At 39.5% G+C, this 21566-nt stretch overlaps 1 protein-coding gene across 1 annotated transcript in view; it reads right to left on the reverse strand.

Moving 5' to 3' along the window:
- Positions 1–123: 123 nt before the first annotated feature.
- Positions 124–21566, reverse strand: part of clvs2 (clavesin 2) — a 42138-nt gene continuing 20695 nt past the window's right edge. The window contains exons 3-5 of the mRNA XM_004083405.4: positions 8635–8745; positions 8298–8530; positions 124–7086 (exon numbers count right to left, since the gene is read on the reverse strand). Of these exons, the coding sequence (XP_004083453.1) occupies positions 6993–7086; positions 8298–8530; positions 8635–8745 (438 nt within the window). The 3' untranslated portion in view covers positions 124–6992. The remainder of the gene's footprint in view (positions 7087–8297; positions 8531–8634; positions 8746–21566) is intronic.

Below are 21566 nucleotides of genomic sequence, written 5' to 3' on the forward strand. Positions count from 1 at the left end.
ATTAAGGCCACCATAAAATTAAAAACAAAAGATATCTAGAGAATAGAGAGAATGCTAGAACACAACAAAGTCATAAAATTGAGGAAAAATCGAATCTAAAAAAAAACAACAGACACAAAGATGCAAATACCAATGTTGGAAATGGTTGTGTCCATATTTATTTTTTATCATTTTACATCTCAGCAAATTTTCTTAGAGAACATTTATACATTTTTCATCTGCTAACTGAACAGGTTTCTTCATATTGAATACTGCCTTACCATATTAACTTCACAATTCAGCTTCAGTTTGGTTTTTCTACAGCTCCTATATCTACTATACAATCAAAGAACAGTGATATGAAAATGAAATTATCACATTTATTTGTCAGAAAATCTTTAGCGGTTAAAGAAAAAGGTCATTCAGTGTCTTTAGAGAAGAAATGCTGGATTTTTAGGGAACAACACATTGCATTTCCGTGGAATAAGTGGCTTTGGCTGAGATAACAATAGCATTAAGGTCAGTGAGAAATCAACTTTCTAGGTCAAACATCACCTTGTTACAAAGAAAATTCTTGTGTTTCATTCAAAACTAAAGAAACATTCAAGTCTGGAAAAGTCCCTGGAAACAAATTCATGGCTAAAAAAAACAAAATCACATTATTTTTCAGAGATCTTCTTTGTGTGAATTAATTGACCAATGTTGTTAGTAAATAACACACTTGGTATACATTTTTCCAAATGTTTGAATGAGATTATATGGATATCCAGTTTCTACAGTGGGATTGTTTTGTGACGTCCTCCTGTTTATCACACAGGGAGAATTATTTAGCTCTAAACTGGAAAAAAGTCAGTAACTGAATGTTAAAAAATGTAGCAGAAATGATGAAAACTGCAATTTCACAATCAATTCTGAAGCAAATCACACCTTAAACCTTGGAGGAAATAAAAGACGTGATGCAAATGTTGGTTCTGGATGGACATCGATCCCTGATCAGTGTTATTTGTTGTTGTATCTTCATGTGTAGTTGTAAACTATCATGTACCTCTTGTACATTATTTTGTGTACACACTCTGACAAGAAACATAATGTTTACATTTTTCTGTTTTGTGCCAGTGTAAAGCCTCAATCACATGCACCCGTGCGGGAGGTTGTCCCGGTTTTGGAGTATACAGGCCTGTAGAGGGATGTACAGGAGCGACAGGTGTGTCTTGCAGTTCCATCGAGTCTTGTGCGCCACCGTTAACGGACATCCTGAAAATGGACTGTACCATTGTCGTGCATGCGGTAGGTTTATCATGAAGTATTTGTTAGGATAATGTAAGTTCCACACACTTATGACACAAATCGTGCGCGCACACTGATACACAAGTGCCCGTAGGACTCCCATAGGATGTTTACAAAAACTACACACTGATTGTCTAGTTTCCTCATTTCTAACAGGCTGCAGCAAGGAGGGCTGCTTATCACGTGAACAGCACTGTCGGGCTTGGAGGTGGTGGCTAAAAAAATGAAAAATCCATAGGACACACCTCTGTCTCACCTGCTCAACGCATTCTTTATCTTTCCACATTTGATAAGTGTTCACTACTACTGGATTTCCCATTTCTTCCCCTCGGTCAGCCTGTATAGCCCCGTGAGTGCAGTTGTGACCAAGGCTTATTAAATTATTAGTAAGATTAGCTTGTATTATACCAAACTGTCTTTTTCAAAGGAAGAATTACAGACATTGATTTTGTAGTTTATAAGAAGAACGCATCATTACCTCCATGAAAGCCGTGTCAGCTTTCATGGAGGTATTCATGGAGCTTTTGCTAAATTGACATTCTTTTGACTAGCCCAAGTCTTCAACCGTTTACGCAATTACCATAATTCAAGTGGATACTGAAGTGGAGAAAAGCAGCTTTGTATGCAACAGCTTACAGTAGTGAAGTACTTCAGCAATTAATGTAAATCAGCTGATTCTGTTGCGCTGATGTGCAACACCTCAGCGCATTTTTTCCACGCTACACAATCAGCTGATTGATGTTGGTCATGTAAACCATCAAAGAGTGACGGTACGTCAAAAAGCGTGGGCTATTTAGGTGTTGCCGACGACATCTCCGGTGTTAAAGGGATTAAATGCTAACATTACACAATGTGTGTTTATCTACAGTAAAGACATAAACCTCTGACACCGTTCAATTTCAGAAACATTTTGGCTTTTCAAAAAGGAAACTGGATTGTTAACTTTATCCATACCACTGGATTTTCTGCTGCTGGTTTCAGAATTCATTCACCAAATCATTGATCCATATAAGAAAAACAAAACAAGATTATAGAAAACATTCAAAATGCTAAACATTATAAATAAAACCGGATGCTTAACTGATAAATCGGTTTACACTTCATCGAACTAATACACATCCGGCACCTGCATTATGAACAGATAAATAACAGTTTTGATTAAAAGAAAAACGTGCATGTTTGGTGAAGCATCACCAGATAAGTTCTATATATAATAAAATTTTAGATTAAGTGATTTCATTGGTTTAAACACCAACAGACTGAGATTAGGTCTTTAAAAAGAAATAAAAACTCAAGCAGAAGAAGGAAGGGTGCCATGTAAACGTTGGATCCTAAGAACTGGAAGCATCTACGGGGGCCATGTGGGAATTAGATTTTCATTTCTGACTTTTCAAGAGCTACCATCTCTTTTCGATTACTGTGTGTGTATTAATACTACAAAAAACACATTGAAGATTGGCGTGAACACAGACACGAACACCTGACAGCGTACTCTTTTGAAGACATTCTGTGTTCGATTGTTTGGTGGTAGTGAATAAAAATCAAGTTAAAGATAAATCAGGAGGTTTATTGAAGAAAATGTAGAGCTTCTGCGTTAAATACTAGTTGTGGATGTGGAGGATCACAAACTTGTCTGTGGTAACACTGACTGTTTTTTTAAATGTCACATCAACAAGGGTATCCACTGGTCTTCGGTAATCACCTCACCTGTCCCTCGTTTAGCCTCTCCAATCAACTTTTCATCTACTTTCAAAGCCTTACCAATGTTATTTCAATTAGGATTATGCCATTTTTAGCCAAAATGTAAAAAATAAATAAAATCGGTGTTGTTTTCTAGGAGACAAAGCTTGGAGACAGGAGGTCAGTAAGGTAAATCTCTGAGCTGTTGGGGGGATCGTATTTTCTATATAACAAATACGATCTTTTTCAAACAGCATTTTTCTCGTCAGCTCCTGATTCAAAATTTAAACATAGAAGTCCTGAGAAATGCTGTTTTACGCTTATTCTTTTAATTTATTCTTCTCCAGCATCAGAAAAATGCCACAGGAACTTGTAAAAAAAACAACAAGATCATCAGAGTGGGTCTTTAACTTAAATCAGTAAGAAAAGAAGTCCTTACATTTTCTCTGTTTTCCAGTATTGTAATATTTTCCCTATTTGGGCTTTTTTATTTTGTTTTAATTCATCCAATTTTGTCTAATTCAATTCTTAAGTTTTAGGTTTTCTGGTGTTGTTTTTTTTCTTTTTCCCATAATTATGTTTCATTTCAACCTGTCTGGATGTGGGTCGTGGCTTTGAGCGAATGCATCTAACCAATGAATAATTAACTAATCAAAAACATGTGACCCAAAAGCAAATATTTCCTTGTTAGATAAATATCCACTTTTTTATAATTAAGTTTGATTTTGTTACATATTTCACCAGAAAATGTATTTCAAAATAACCTTTAGTTGGGAGGTAATTGATTGCAATGGGAGTTGAGACCCAGTGTCATTGTCGCCTCTGCAGGGTGAACTGAAGGGACAATCAGAGCGGTGGCGGCTCTAAGCAGTGCTGACACGCTGTGCATGCTGGTGCGATAGTTCAACATTCAAGCTGTCTGCTCCGGTTGCAGCTGGCCACTTTATGCATCCTGCCTCCCAGCTTTGCTGTGATCTGCTCGGCTGCCTGCTTGCCTGCCCAGCTCAGTGCTGTTGCACTCATCAAAGTCAGTTTTCCTTCTAAACCTTTGGTTCTCACATCTCTGCACCTTTTATGTCTGCAGCGAATGACCGGAAATATCAAAACAGCTTTTTCCTTCAAAAAAAAACTAGTGAAGCATAAAAAAACAGCTAGTTTGTCTCTTTAAATAACTGATTTTGTCTCCAACTGGATAAAAAAAAAACAATCTTGCTCCTGAAAACACTTGTTTGGAGGCCTTTCTTTACGCTTGGGGCTGCCTGTCATTCAGAGTACTTCCTATTTACATATTACTGAGTCATCCAGCATCCACCATCAACTTGCAGTACATCCAAAATAAGCCAAAACTACAACATTGATGGAAAAGCAGAAGACAGAAATATGTCATTTTAACATCTAAAACCAACAGCTTTAAACATGGCTGCACAAATGGTGGGGGTTTTGCGGGTTTTTTTCCTTTTGCCCTATTAATTAAGAGATAAACCCAAAGTTTCCATTGTGGTTCAGTTAAGTTCCTCATCTATAAAAACATAAAGTTCCTTGACAATCCTATTAGTAAAGATATACATTTAGTTCAATGATACATTTCTGTCTGAACCATCAATTAGTTAAAACTCTTCCACGTAAATATGGACCATCTCAAATAAAACTGTGAATAAAGTATTTTACCTTCGCTATACACAATATATCCTGACTGGCACCTCAAGGAAAAGTTATTCACAAACTGTCACAGGATAAATTAAACTGTTTAAAGTCACTTTACTACTTTATATTAGTATTGCTAACAAATAAAATAAATGTGTTAGATAGTGGAAACTTGCATTTTGAAATGTGGGGTTTGAAAATAGTATTTAAGGTGGTCTGGAGGAGTTTTTCTTGAAAAGAGATCTGTTTTTTTGGTGTGACTATTATTAAGCAAACATTGGATTTATCCTCATACACTTTTGTATTAGGGAAGAATTGGATTTTGCAGAACAAGATGACCAAGTTCGAATGTTCACAGAGCAAACATAATAATGTATGCCAGTGAAAAAATGACTCCTGCTGGAAGAGTCTGGGGGGAAATAATCATCTGATAGGAGAACTGTCTTCATCATGAGGCTTCAAACAGGACAGAATAGGATGTTTGATCCATCTGCCTCTTTGTAAACCATCATACAGATCCTATAAGTTGTGTTACTTATTCGTTTTGTTACTGCCCTGCTTTGGTGCGAGCATGGATATGACAGAAGATGGTGAAAAGTAGAAGTTTCCAATATGTTTTGACTCACTAACATTTGGAGTGAACTCGTCACTCGCACAGTTCTAAAGATTGAGAGGAATAGTGAACATGTCACAATCACTGACAGCATATAACAACTAGACTGAATCACCCCTCCCCTCTAGCGTTCCAAACAGGAAGTAAATCTCACAGACTTCTATAGAGAAATAAGCTGTTATTACTCCTATTTGTCGGAATAATCGTTTGTCAGAACACCCGTTTTTGCTCTGATAGCTTTTTTTCTTTTAACATGTTCTTGATAATCCAATCAAATAACATCACTGTATTCATGTATTTGTGAGTTTTTCTTTATTCCTCTTCTGTTAGTACAATGATGGGTTTTAATCTAACATATACTTTGGCATTGTTAGTTCTATTTCATTTCCTGTGTTCTGGGTGCTTTTATTAGTTAGTTTGATTTTACTAAATTTTTATGTTCACTCTGAGACTTTAGATGTAAAAATACTTTTTCCTTACCAGTGTAATTACAGTCTCATCAAAAAAAAAAAAAAAAATAAATAAACGTTGACTTGTTCTGCAAATGGGTCAGGATTGTTATCTAAACCTACAATACTTGCAACTTAAATCATAACATGAAACCGTGAGGACAAATCTTTTAAGCAATTTTCCTTTTTCAGTCTTTGGATATGATTTGTGTTTGTCAAAATGTGGTGAGATAATTATTTTTAATCTTAGCTCAGAATACAAAAAAATGATGTCATACCAAACATTGAAGATGAATATTTAACATGCTGGTTAACTAAAATGTGAAAATGATTTTTTTTTAACTTTCTTACTAAGTTTACTCCTTTAATAATAATTCTAAAAAAATCCTTATTTGTCATCTTTGATTTAAATTAAAAAATTGCAAGTTTAAGAAAATACTTGCAAATGGCAAACTGCACACATTAAAAATATTTTTAAGTGCTCAAAAATAATTATTGTGTATTAAACTTCAACTCTAAAATTATTAGCTTAAAGAAAAACAAAAAGAACCAATTTAATACTCGCTTTGCCCTTCAGAAATTGCTTTTTTTACCTGATAGATTCAGAAAATACACATTTTGGTCAAATTAAGCCTGCAGCGTTGCAGCATCTCCAACAGCAGAGGAAAGCTTTCTGTTCTGTGACATGTGGGTCAGAAAAAGAGAGAAAAGGTCTATAGCTCCACCAAGAAATAACTGGAGCGATACTGGAAAAGAAAAATAGATAATAAGCATAATCGTTTGTGGGAAAGAATTATCCTTAAGAATGGAAAAACAACTATAAACTAAAATCTGTCAAAGATGTTAAAGAAAGCCAAGCATCTAATTCAGAACCGTCAGTTTTTCTAGAATTTGTGAATAAAGATAAGAAAAGAGTATTATAATAAAAACCTGCTGCTTCAAAGGCGTAGTCCAAATCCTTCTTTGCAGTTTCTTCACACACCTTACGACAGACTGTACACCTGTAGGAAACATCTTCAAGTGTGGCACCTTCAAAGTTTGTCGTAGAAACAGCTTTGCTTGATCTTTAGAAGTCCTCCCTGCTCCGTGTTGATCATTTCAAGACGTTCAGTTACACTTCCTAAAATTGGCACTTGACATGTAGCTAAATAAATAAATAGACTGTATATAACTCCGTCAGCAGCTCTGTCAGCCTCAGGACGTGCTCCTCTCATCCCTGGCTTTGCCTTGAGTTCAGGGGAATGCCGGAGAAATGTGTTTGCCTGTTGAGTCTGGCAGGTCAGTCTGTGGGTTTGTGTGTGTTGAAAATACTGATTTGTGAACGCTTTAAGCTGAGAATTTCAGTCCAGCGAGAGCAAAGGCTGCATGTTGTCTTCATCACTTTTCACTTTGTCTGGTCTCTTCAGGACGCCTGGTTCCACCACTGACTGAGACCTGCAACAACACAGCAGCAACCAGAGTTCAAAGCTCTGAGGTAAAAAAACGTAAGACAAAATACCTGCTTCCAGAGGATAAATGTCACAAAAAATGTAGAACAAAAGCCACAGAGCTGCATCTCAGACTGTCCTCACCATGCCCCATGTTGAAGTCCACTAAAAAGCTGCCAAAGAAAGACCAATTTTGTTTGAGAGGGCTGATGTTGAACCGCTAACTGTATTTGAGAACTGGACTAATATTTGTCATAACCATTCTTTATTTCTTTTTATGATATTTTTTAATTGCAATTTATAAACTGACTAATCGGATACTTGTCAAAACGTTTGACAAATTTCGTGTTGTCCATTTTCAAGGATGTGGACCTCCAACAAGCATATTCAAGTGGTTGCCATAGTAATGTTGACTCAGACCGACTAGGACCAATCACTGCTTGCTAACATCGTCTAGCTCCAACATGACGGCGTCCATATTGAGAAAAAAATGGCGACTGAATCGACTTAATTCGAGATGAAAATAAGTCATTTACTATGGATGACCTCACACTCACTCGGTCCAGTTCTCATTTTAAACAGTCTGTGATTTGAACAAACCAGAAGAATATTAGCTTAGCTACACATTTGGCAAAAAGATTCTGAAGATTTACAGCATTAAGCACAGCGGTAGAGGCATGATGATTTGGGTTCTGATGCACATGTGGTAATAGAACAGCAAAAAAAAAAAGAAAATCATTTACACTGTACTGTAAAACAGGAGCTGGCATACATCCACAAATATCCAAACAGACAGCGTCAAGCATATTTTTAGTCAACCATTTTGATACATGTACAGATTTGAAGCTTCTGAAAAATGTTCACTCATGTATATTCAGTTTAAATCACATAGTGACTGATTATTGATCAAAACACCTGATTCCTTTGCAAAGAAAAGCGTTTACATTAGCAATGTGTTGCATTAGGTATTGCCGGCAACATCTCCATTGTTAAAGGGTTAAACTCCTTTTAAAAACACTTTGTGTCCAATTACTGCTATGACTATATATATATATATATATATATATATATATATATATATATATATATATATATATATATATATATATATGGCTAAAAATTATTTGAAGAGAAAAAAGAAGTTAGATCTCTAAAAGTGAGATTATCCCAAAACTAAAGCTTCTCTAATGTTCATAGTGGGAAAATAAGAAAGCTGACCTCTTCATGGTTTTGGGGGACAGATTCTTCTCCAGGTCTCTCTCCAGGTCCTGCACAGACAGTGTGTAGGATTCCGGACAGTAATCGGTCTCTTCATCGTAAGCATGGTCCAGCAGAGTTCGAGCCCACGTCCCCATATCGTATGGAGGCATCATCCCCCCGAGCTCAGATGGCAAGATCTCGGGGTTGATGAGCTGGTGAAGGCTGTTGAGGTTGTTTCCATGCATGAAAATCTGTAGTGGGGGGGTACAGCAATGCAGAAATGGAATAAATCTTGTACGTTTTAGACATCTCTTACAAATTTCTTGTTTACAGACATTATCAATAAAGGTCTTACTCTCTTCCTGGTCTTGTCTTTGAGGAATGGCCGGATGACGGTGTAGAGAGCGTGGATGTACCAGGGCTGATTCACAAAGTGGATCCCTCCGAATCTTGCTGGAAAACTGTCCTGTTTGAAACAAACGACACCAGAGTGAGTATAACGGGGGGGGGGATTTGTGTCTAAGAAATAATAGTAATTAAGTTTCCTGTGATCAAAAGAAGGTCTGTAAAAGCTTGTTACTTTCAATTTCAATAACGGAAACTCAAATCTTAAAACTGCTTTCAACAACTATAAGACAGCTTATTGAATATTGTGTTGGAAGGACAGAAATGTTCAGCTAATGTATGTTACAAGTTAGTATTACAAGCAGTGGTGATGAACAGAAAAAGTAGAGAAATGAAAGTAGGATTTACACGGGCTCCCCTCATAACGGCTGTCAAATTACCTCTGTGAGTTCCCTGTCCCTTTTCATTAGATTGGTTTTGGAATTGGGCTCTAATCTCGTAGTCAATAGGAAATTGTCCGGTCTATTTTGAGGGTCACAGCAGCACGAATGTCTGAGGAAAATTATTCAGTGAGCGTTCAGGTTAATGTGTGGCATCTGTGTCTAGTAAAGCTTGACACAATTATAATTACAGGCCTTTGCGTGAGTCATCAATTTAGCTGAGATTACAATGTTGTCGACTGGAACACAAAAGGCATAAGGCCCACACAAGACATGACAGGAAGGTCTACTTATGATTGATTTTTATACTCTGGATTCTCCTGTTAATATGTTTTTTAAAGCAGCATCTCAAGGAAAACTACCCTTGAAGTTAATGTTTCAGAAATGTGCATCCAATGTGGCATATACCACTATTCTGCAAATGGATAGCCGGAATAGGGCTTCTATCAGCCACCACCTCTAAATGGATCATTTTAAGCTAAATGAAAGGTGAGACATTCACCTCATGATCCACAGCACCGGGATCAAAAGCACTGACAAATGGATATCATCTGGGATTAATAAAAACGGCCGGAGGGTGACAAAAAGAGGCACAGTAGTCCACACAGAAGAGGTCTTATTCTTAGAAGGAACAAGAGCAGGCACTGAGGACAGTTACAAGTGCCTTGGATTACCATGGCAAACTGGAACAGGCAACAAGGAAAGTCAAATACCTCCAACGAGTAAGGCAAGTCCAGAGAAGCTAGCTCAATGGCAAGATCAAGATCCAGGCAATACTGCAGGAATACCTGCAGGATTCATACGATGGCCGAAGGCATAGATCCAAACCACAAATGTTAGGAGACCTAAGCTTAATAACGTTTATGGAGGGTCCAGCACCCTGAGACTGTGTGCAAATTGCAAGAAAGGAGGCAGAAGACAAGTGAGGATGAGAGCCAATGTCCAGGATGAAACATCTAACGCTGTAATGCTGCATTCACACAACGAATGTGATTCGGATGTCAATTTTGCGTCAGACGCCTCTCTTTAGATCTGCTTCAAATGCTCAACGCTCTTCCAAAAATGTGTTCATGAACTCGACATTCAAGACATGTTCGGGAGGAGCTACCACCTAAGGTTTTAGGCTTAATCACTACATGGGAAATGGCAAAGATCCTGTGGTAATGCAAGAAACAGACTGACAGGTACCAAGAAGGCAATGTAGTGGTGGATAAAGACTGGGTATACACATACCGGTTGGGTAGCTCGGTTGGTAAGGTGCAGGACTGTCATGCAGGAAACCCGGGTTCGATTCCCAGGGCGGAACGAACAATTGATGGTAACTAATGACCCTTAACGCTAATGCCTACCTCACAACATGAGAGACAATGTCATGCCACGTGTGAGAACAAGGTTCTGTTAGAATGCTACTACTCAAGTTATCCCACCCAGAGGGGTTACATGCAGAGAATGTGGAATGAATGGATGCTTCGAAACCCACAATTAAGGCTAACTGCCAAACAACTGGTAGCTCAGTGCTCTCTCAGTGCTGCACCTCAACTTGAGATTGAAGCGATACAATACAATGCCACGGGAGAGCCAGAACAACAGGTCAGAGAGGAGGTTATGCCACACTCCCACCCTGAGATTGGGTACACAGGCCCAACAACCACACTTGAGCGAGATTCCCGCTGAGCGAGGCAGCAACTGACCTGAAAGACAAGATCGTGTCTACAATGAACACTAGGCAACCTCGACACCAGCTACAACGGTTAAGTGACGTACCTGAAAGTCTACTGGAAACTGTGAATGAAGCATTGAGGGCAATTCCTACCACAACCATCACAGAAACCAATGAACTGGTTTACACTTCAGCAGCAGTGATCCTTGAGATGCTTGGCTACAAGAGCAACCATGGAAGAAAACAGTACCCACCATGGAAGCAACGGTAAGAGGCCAAAATCAAGGCAACTCGGAAGGATGTGAGTAAGCTGACAGAGGCTCAAAGAGGTACAATGAGAAAGCAAGTACCTAAGAGATACAGCCAGATGCCCATACCTGAAGCACTGGAAACTGCCAAACAAAGGCTCCTAGCCTTGAGCAGCCGCCTAAAGAGGTACACAAGAGACAATGAAGCCAGACGAATAAACAGGCTCTTCGCAACTCAACCTGCAAAAGTGTACGCTCAGTGGCAGGGTCAAAACAGCCGAGCAGACCCACCAAGGCTAGAAACTGAACAGTACTGGAAAAGTATATGGGAGAAACAGACAGCACATAACAGCAATGCCCAGTGGCTGGTCTCTCTGAGAAAAGAACATACAGAAGGGCATTGGTAGAAACAAATACCAACTCCTGGTCGACAGAACAGTCGCTCAAGACTGCAAGTCACGACACACCAACCTGTGCACAGCCTGGATTGATTACAAGAAGGCCTATGACTCGATGCCACACACATGGATCACTGAATGCTTGGAGCTGTACAACATCAACAGGACTCTAAGAGCCTTCATAGGAAACTCAATGAAACTGTGGAAAACCACCCTTGAAGCCAATGGGAAGCCACTTGCACAAGTGTCCATCAAATGTGGGATATACCAAGGTGATGCTCTGTCCCCACTTCTGTTCTGCAAAGGTCTGAACCCCCTCAGCCAAATAATCAACAAGACTGGCTATGGATACCGACTCAGAAATGGGGCCAACATCAGTCACCTCCTCTACATGGATGACATCAAGCTATATGCTAAGAGCGAGCGTGACATTGACTCCCTGATCCACACCACCAGGATCTACAGTACTGACATTGGGATGTCATTCGGGCTCGAGAAATGCAGCCGGATGGTGACAAAGAGAGGCAAGGTAGTCCACACAGGAGGGGTCTCACTCCCAGAAGAAACAATAGCAGACATCGAGGACAGTTACAAGTACCTTGGAATTCCGCAGACAAATGGCAACCTGGAGCAGGCAACAAGGAAAGCTGCAACAGCTAAATACCTCCAACGAGTAAGGCAAGTCCTGAGAAGCCAGCTCAATGGCAAAAATAAGACCCGGGCAATAAACAGCTACGCACTGCCAGTTATCAGATACCCTGCAGGAATAATAAGATGGCCAAAGGAAGAGATACAGACCACGGATGTTAAAACACGAAAGCTCCTCACCATGCATGGAGGGTTCCATCCCAAATCCAGCACCCTGAGACTGTATGCTAGCCGCAAGGAAGGAGGCCGAGGACTAGTGAGCATAGAAGCCACTATCCAGGATGAAACATCCAAGATTGAGTACATCAAGCTCAAGGCCCCAACTGACAGTGTGCTCAGTGAATGTCTCAGGCAATGGAGAGCAGAGGATACAGTGCTGGAGGACAGATCCTCATGGGAGGACAAACCCCTGCATGGGATGTACCACCGGACCATAACTGAAGTGGCTGATATCAAGAAGTCCTACCAATGGCTAGAAAGGGCTGGCCTACAGGACAGCACAGAAGCGCTCATCCTGGCAGCCCAGGAACAAGCCCTGAGCACCAGAGCAATAGAGGCTCAGATCTACCACACCAGACAAGACCCAAGGTGTAGGCTGTGCAAAGAAGCGCCTGAAACAATCCAGCACATAACTGCAGGGTGTAAGATGCTGGCAGGGAAAGCATACATGGAGCGCCACAATCAAGTGGCTGGAATAATATACAGGAACATGTGTGCAGAATATGAACTGGAAACCCCAAGATCAAAATGGGAAACACCTCCGAAGGTGGTAGAGAATGAGAGGGCAAAGATCCTGTGGGACTTCCAGATCCAGACTGATAGGATGGTAATGGCGAACCAACCAGACATTGTACTGGTGGATAAAGAACAGAGGAAAGCCGTTGTGGTGGATGTGGCAGTGCCAAGCGATGGGAACATCAGGAAGAAGGAACATGAGAAACTGGAGAAATACCAGGGACTCAGAGAAGAACTGGAGAAAGCATGAAAAGTGAAGGTGACAGTGGTGCCTGTGGTAATTGGAGCACTCGGGGCAGTAACCCCCAAGCTGGAGGAGTGGCTACAACAGATACCTGGAAAGACCTCAGACCTCTCAGTCCAGAAAAGCGCAGTGCAAGGAACAGCTAAGATACTGCGCAGGACCCTCAAGCTCCCAGGCCTCTGGTAGAGGACCCGAGCTTAGAGGAGAAACCACCCGCGGAGGGTGAGAGGGGCGTTTGTTATATATATATATATATATATATATATATATATATATATATATATATATATATATATATATATATATATACACACACAGTCAGGACCATAAATATTTGGACAGAGACACATTTTTTCTAATTTAGTTTCTGTACATCACCACAGTGAATTTCAAATAAAACAACTCAGATGCCATTGAAGTGCAGACTTTCAGCTTTTATTCCAATGCTTGAACAAAAAGATTGCATACAAATGTGAAAAACTAAAGCATTTTTCAAACACAATCCCTTCATTTCATGGGCTCGTAAGTAATTGGACAAATGAAATAACTGTAAACAAAATGGTCATTACTGATATTTGGTTGAAAACCCGTTGTTGGCAATGACAGCCTGAAGTCTTGAACTAATGGACATCACCAGATACTGGGTTTTCTCCTTCTGAATGCTATGCCAGGCCTTTACTGCAGCGACTTTCAGTTGCTGTTTGTTTATGGGCCTTTCTGTCTGAAGTTTAGAATAGAATAGAATAGAATAGAATGCCTTTATTGTCACTGTACACATGTACAATTCACATCACACACACATGCAGTGAAATTAAAGCCGCTCACTATTCAGTGCAAACATACAAGAGAGAAAAAACTCGCAGAATAATATAATAATAAAATAAAATAATTTCTCAAAATGAAGGGCACAATTTACAAATTACAAACTACAAAAGAACAAAATCTACAATAGAAATTTCTGCAGAGAGGTAGTTATGACAGACAGAAGAAACCTGCTGTGTCCATGAATGCAGAGATATATTGCACTTAATGTATTGCACATGATGGGATGGTATTGCACATATTGGGATGGTTTTTACATGATGGGATGCGCATAGTGAGAGAGAGAGACATGGAGGTGGAGCTGTCAGTGACCGTGCATGTGGGAGTTCAGGATGGTTATGGCTTTTGGGAAAAAACTGTTTTTAAGGCGGTTTGTCCTTGATCTGATGCACCTGTAGCGCCTTCCTGAGGGCAACAGGTCAAACAGTCCAGAGCCAGGGTGGGAACTGTCTTTTATGATCTTCCCCGCTCTGCCTAGACAACGGGAGGAATAGATGTCCGACAGGGAGGGGAGAGGGGAGCCGATGATCCTCTGAGCTGCTTTGACTACCCTCTGCAGTCTCTCCCTGTCCGCCATGGTGCAGCTGCCGTACCACACTGTAATGCAGTATGTCAGAAGGCTTTCTATGGACGTGCGGTAGAAGGTTGTCAGCAGGCTGGGGTCCAGATTGTGCTTCCTGAGGACCCGCAGAAAGTGGAGTCTCTGCTGAGCCTTCTTGATGACCTCTGTGATGTTCTCTGTCCAGTAGATGTTGTTGGACAATACAACACCCAGAAACCGGAAGGTGTGAACCCTCTCCACACGCTCTCCATTGATGTAGAGGGGAGCTGGGTCGGTGCTGTGCCTCCTGAAGTCCACGATGATCTCTTTGGTTTTCTTGGTGTTCAGAGCTAGGTTGTTGTCTGAGCACCAAGCTGCCAGCTTCAGGACCTCCTCCCTGTAGGCTGCCTCGTCTCCCTTTGAGATGAGTCCGACAACTGTGGTGTCATCAGCAAACTTCACGATGAGGTTGCTGTCGTGCTGCGGACTGCAGTCGTAGGTGTAGAGGCAGTACAGGAGGGGGCTCAGCACACAGCCCTGTGTCTTCACTAGTCTTCAACAAGTGAAATGCTGCTCAATTGGGTTAAGATCAGGTGACTGACTTGGCCACTCAAGAATATTCCACTTCTCTGCTTTAATAAACTCCTGAGTTGCTTTGGCTGTATGTTTTGGGTCGTTGTCCATCTGTATCATGAAACGCCGCCCAATCAGTTTGGCTGTATTCACCTGGATCTGCACAGACAGTATGTCTCTGAACACCTCAGAATTCATTGGGCTGCTTTTGTCGTGTGTCAAGTCATCAATAAACACTAGTGTCCCAATGCCACTAGCAGCCATGCACGCCCAGACCATCACACTGCCTCCACCGTGTTTTACTGATGATGTAGTGTGCTTTGGATCATGAGCTTCTCCACGCCTTCTCCATACTTTTATCTTGCCATCATTCTGGTAGAGGTTGAATTTGGTGTCATCTGTCCAAAGAATTTTTTTCCAGAACTGGCTTTTTTAGATGCTTTTTAGCAAAGTCCAATCTAGCCTTCCTATTCCTGAGGCTTATGAGTGGCTTGCATCTTGCAGTGTAGCCTCTGTATCTATCCTCTGTATCCAAGTCTTCTTTTTATGGTAGACTTGGATATTGATAAGCCTACCTCCTGGAGAGTGTTGTTCACTTGGTTGGCTGTTGTGAACGGGTTCCTCTTCACCAGGGGAATGATTCTGCGATCATCCACCACTGTTGTCTTCCGTGGACGTCCAAGTCTTTTTGCATTGCTAAGTTCACCAGTGTTTTCTTTCTTTCTCAGGATGTACCACACTGTTGATTTTGCCACTCCTAATACTGTAGCAATTTCTGGAATGTTTTTTTTTCTGTTTTCTCAGCTCAATGATGGCTCCTTTCACCTGCATGGAGAGCTCCTTTGACCGCATGTTGTCTGTTCACAGCAAAAATCTTCAAAATGCAAGCACGAGTCCTCTAGTCAAATCCAGGCCTTTCATCTGCTTCACTCATAATGACATAACAAGGGAATTGCCCACACCTATGTCTATGTAATGTCTGTATATGTGTATATGTATGTAATGTCTGTATATATATATATATATATATATATATATATATATATATATATATATATATATATATATATCACCTTTCACCCCACGGGAGGGTGAGAGGGGCATTTTTTTATAAATATATTTATGGGAACTCAAACTTATTAATAATGAATTGATTGTTTTTTGACAGAAATTTGAAGTTTTTTCAAAGCTTTTTTCTGACAAAGATTGATTCAAGAACCCTAAATATTTTTAAATACAAACAAGAATCTTTAAAACCATTCAAAAAGCTTTAGAAACAGATAAAATATGTTGCAGAATTTCACCTGCTGTGATTTTTAAACATGTTCTATTAAACCACACAGCTATAGGAGGTCTTTTTTCTTTCTGTAAAATTCGCCACATTAGTGTTTGCACTTTTAATGAAAGAAGCAAATATATTTTACAGCTTTAAAAACATTTTTCACACAGCACCTAAACAATTGGCTGTCATTCATCTCTTCTCTTTCAACCTATGAGGTTTAAATCTTTACCAAGAATTATAATCCACTTTTCCTCACTGAAGAAAAGACAAAAGGAAAAGAAGAAACAGTCCCCCACATTCTGCTTCATGATTTATCCCGATTTACTAATATAACCTAGGGGCAAAGCCTGTTACATGCTTAAAAAATCTTGTTATGATGGGTTTTTTCTGCCATATAACAGAGGATAATGATTCAGACTTGTTTTTTTTTTAACCCAAACAAAGTATATTGTGCTGACTGTCTCAATATATTTCCTACAAAAGCAGCAAAAGTATTGTTTGATTTCCACCATGTAGGGATTACAATGAAAAACATGTTTGACAATCTATCAGTTCATGTTTCCATTTGCACCAGAAGCAAACATTTCCTTTTCTACTTTAACCAGTTTTATATTAACTTTAGGAAAAAGGTTCCGTTGCCTTTAAATTAGTTTCTTAGTTTAATTCATATTTTCCTTTGATTCATCTTTCTTTTCCGATTTGCCCTCCACTCCGTCACACCAGATTTTAGTTATCAATCATTTCAGCTGTTTCTGCTTCAGGTAACGAGTCCTCAGTCTATTTAAACTCAGGGTTGCTGTTACTCAGGTTCTGGGCTCTTCCATTGTTTAGGAGTTTTAATGGGTTTATGTTTTCATATATCAAAGTTTTGCTGTTTTTATTTCATTTTGCAGTTTTGTTTGTAGAGTTCATTAAGTTTGTGTCAGCCATCCATGTTTCTTGCATTTAAATCCCTAAAGTTGCAGTTCTTGACTGTCAGGTTTATGATTGTGAAGCCATGCTAAATTGTTTTTTCACCTTTTTTTTTTTTTTTTCTTTATAATTGCAAACTAATTGGCCTTGTGATGTTTTAAACAAACTGAAGTCCAGAAACATTGAAATGAATCCACAGTGGCTTAAAAATGCACCTAATGGTTACATTATCACAGTTACTACTTTGTCACTGAAATGTTTTCTTTTTAACTGTATTAAACTGCATAATGAATTTAAATGAAACTCTCAGAGCTGAAAGCTTCACAGCCAGCATGCAGCTTTGATTGAATGTAATTACAGTTGGACTGAGGTCTGCTAAATGTAAAAATTTAAAAACTGGAACCGACTGAGGCCAGCTGAAAGAGCTGTGGGTAAAAATGACAGATCTAACTTGGGCTTCCAAAAAACAAATGGAAGCTGTTCAAATCACTAACCGGTCCAGCTGTAAATGCGTGAAAAAAGAGTTTTTGTGCATTTGAGATTTGTAATTGAGTTTGTGTGTAAAAAGATGAACAGCCACAAGTATTTGCATGTCTGGTCAATTGATTTACCAACTCCCAGGTTGGTCACTGTGGTTACAACCACTAATTCATACAAACTGGTGTGTAAAGGAAAAGCCAAGCTGTGATTTTTAGAATGAGTGTTTTTTTTTAATTATTTATTTATGTTTTTGTGCGTTTGTATTGCTAATGAGCTTTGTGGTGTCTGCATTGACCTGAAAAGCCAGTATTGATCTAGAACAACTAGAAGAAATTACAGATTGAAGGCGGGCTCACATTTCAGCCAAAGCTGCACATTAAGAGGAAGTGAGTCAGCACCTGATGCCTCAGACGGCGAGAGGGCCAAACGCCTGTGATCCGCACACAAACTATAAACTGATGCTGGCAAAGAAACCCAAACAACCCCTGTAATTATTTTCCAACGGTCTAAAAACAATTAGGTTTATGGGACTCTGAGAGGAAATCGATCCATACACAGAACAAGCAAAGTGAGGTCGACCTTTGTCAGCACAGGAAAGATGGCGCTGTGTCTGTAAGAATCAAAGATGCTGTGTGAAGATAAAACATATGTGATAGCAGCATCGTTGGAGGGAACAGATCATTTATTATGCAGCTGATCAGACAGCTGTGGCGTCAGCAAGAGACAGAAGGAATTCTGGGAACCCGACTGCTGAACAACATTTGGTGTCTTTTCTAGTTTTATTGGTGGTTGAGTGAAATGAAATATTTCCAAACATCTCACTGCCTCTCAAACCATTTGGTGTTATGTTCAAATGTTTACATTTAAATATAAAAACCCAATTATGTCACATCTGTTAAAACCAGTACATGTCACTTAAAGTATGAATGATTAAATTAGTTTTGAATAAGATGATTTACATTTATTTTTAATTTAAATGTTTGCCTATTATAAAAATTCTGACACTGTTGGGATCAACAGTTTTGTCAAGTTGACATAATAATATCAGACGTCAGCTGTTTTGGTAATGTAGCATCCAAGTTAATAACCTTCAGCATAGGGCTGCACGATATGAGGAAAACTTGCCTTGTTGGTGACCAATATTGCGATGATGATTAGAAAATGAAAATATAGTAAAACACCTTAATATATAATTTCCATTTCACTGCCACAGTAAAATTTGCATAAAAGTCGACATAACTTAAATGACACTTCAAATGTCCCTCATCTACATAGAAGGCAAGCATCTAACATAAAAGGCCTCCATCCAATTGGTCAAATGCATAAAGGAATTTATTTGATTTAAAACTAGCTGCCATAAGATTGTTTTAGCACATTTAAGGTTATCATTTATTGTTATTTTCACAGACTTTTGTGATATAAGTATTGCACAGCTTGATATTGCTAATATTATATTATATTAAAATATTGCTAATATTTTATGCATCACAGTATACAGACCACCCAAACCAAGCTCTGTTTTTATTGAGGAGTTTTCTGAGTTTTTAGCATCTGTCCACACTTCCTTTAACATGATTTTAATAACTGGTGACTTTAACCTGCATATAGACGGGAAGTTGGACTATTGCACCACTCAATTCTTGGACTTGCTCTCCTCTCTTGATTTTAAACAACACGTCATGCAGCCGACTCACAACAGGGGGCACACTCTTGACCTCGTCATCAGTCATGGTTTACCTACCAGTGTGTCCGCTGTTGTGGATCTGGCTGTATCTGACCATTACGTGTGCTTTTTAACATCACTGGTTTTAGAAAGCAGGAGACCTCTGTGAGAACGGTGAAGAAACGCTACTTGACTCCTGATGTGGTCGAAAAGTTTATTACATCTGTTCGCTCCAACTCTCCGCCTGTCTTGCCGGCCCCCTGTGATCTACTTGTTGAAAATTTTAACAGTACATTAAAATCCAGTCTCGACTCAGTAGCTCCACTAACGTCTAAAAAGATAAGAACCAAAGCCACACCCCCTTGGAGAACTGAGGAAATTAAACAATTGAAGAGACGTTGTAGATCTGCCGAAAGACTTTGGAGAAAACACAAACTTGAAATAAACTATCAATTATACAAAAACCAGCTAAAACTATATAATCAAACCGTAAAACAGACCAGAAATTCATATTTTGCTAACATCATTTCTGTAAATAAAAATAACCCCAGAGTCCTTTTCACCACAGTTGAGTCCCTGATCAACTCAAATGCGAACAAAAACACAATGCCAGCCTCCGCCTCATTGTGTGAGGACTTTGCAGACCACTTCAGGAGCAAGGTCGATTCTGTCAGATCTAACATCATAAAAGAACAGAAAAGCCTCTCTATTGGTAATGATGGCTTGATTTTACCTGAGGAAGCACTGGACAGTTTTGACCTGGTTGAAGCTGCAACACTTGGTCGAGTTTTCTCCCAAGTTAATCCAACAACTTGTTTTTTTGACCCCATCCCTACATCACTTTTTAAATCCTTTTACGGGTCTTTTGAGAGTGAGATTTTAAATATCATGAACTCCTCTCTATAGACGGGTATTTTTCCTGCTGCCTTTAAAACGGCAGTGGTGAAACCGTTACTCAAGAAAACTAATTCAGACCCTCCAATTTTTAATAACTACAGACCTGTGTCCAACTTGCCATTTTTAAGTAAGGTTTTAGAAAAACTTGTTTTTATTCAGCTGAATGAGTTTCTCTCTCAAAACAACATTTTTGAGATAAACCAGTCTGGCTTTAGGACGAACCACAGCACAGAGACAGCCTTGTTAAAAATCGTTAATGATGTCAGATGTGCCTTGGATTCAGGTCAGATCTCAGTACTAGTTCTACTAGATCTCAGTGCAGCTTTTGATACTGTTGATCACCTGATCCTTGTAAACAGACTTAAAAGTCTTGGCCTTTCAGGGACTGTTCTCAAGTGGTTCGAATCGTATCTCATGGAGAGAAACTTTATGGTAAGCATGGACACACACTTCTCTGGGGTCCATGAAATTAATTGTGGTGTGCCTCAAGGTTCCATCCTTGGCCCCTTGCTTTTTAACATTTACATGCTTCCACTAGGAAATGTCATCAGGAGCCACAACATCAGCTTTCATAGCTATGCTGATGATACCCAGCTGTACATAGCAATGTCTCCTGATGACACAAGACCAATAGAAGCACTTTTTAACTGTATTTTAGATGTAAAATTATGGATGGCAAATAATTTTCTGCAGCTCAACCAGGAAAAAACTGAAATTTTAGTTATTGGTCCTGAAGTCAAGAGGGAGAAACAGTTTCTGAAGCTGCAGCAACTTTCATTAAGTCATTCAGAAACAGTCAGAAACCTGGGTGTTATCTTCGACTCTAAGCTGACTTTTATCCCACATATAAAACAGGTGGTCAAAACTGGTTTTTATCATCTCAAAAATTTGGCTAGAGTCCGCCCATTACTCTCTCTTGCTAATATGGAGATGCTAATGCATGCTTTTATCATGAGTAAAGTTGATTACTGTAACGCCCTGCTTTCTGGTCTTCCAAAAACCAACATTAGGAACCTTCAACTTCTCCAGAACTCTGCTGCACGAGTTCTTACAAAGACCAGGAGGCGGGCTCATATCACCCCAATTTTAAAATCCCTGCATTGGCTCCCCATATGCTTCAGGATTGATTTTAAGATACTTTTAACAGTTTTCAAATGTCTTAACGGTCTTGCGCCTTCTTATTTATCAGATCTTTTAGTAAGATATGAACCCTCGCGGACCCTGAGATCCTCTGGCACTGGTCTGTTGACCATAACTGTAAAAACTAAAACCTATGGAGAGGCTGCGTTTCAGCACTATGGCCCCCGTTTATGGAACAGTCTGCCGGAGGACCTGAGAGCCGCAGAGAGCATTGACGCTTTTAAGAAAAGGCTCAAGACCTATCTTTTTAACCTGGCTT

This window comes from Oryzias latipes, chromosome 24 (genome assembly GCF_002234675.1).
Source record: "Oryzias latipes chromosome 24, ASM223467v1".
NCBI classification, from domain to species: Eukaryota; Metazoa; Chordata; class Actinopteri; order Beloniformes; family Adrianichthyidae; genus Oryzias; species Oryzias latipes.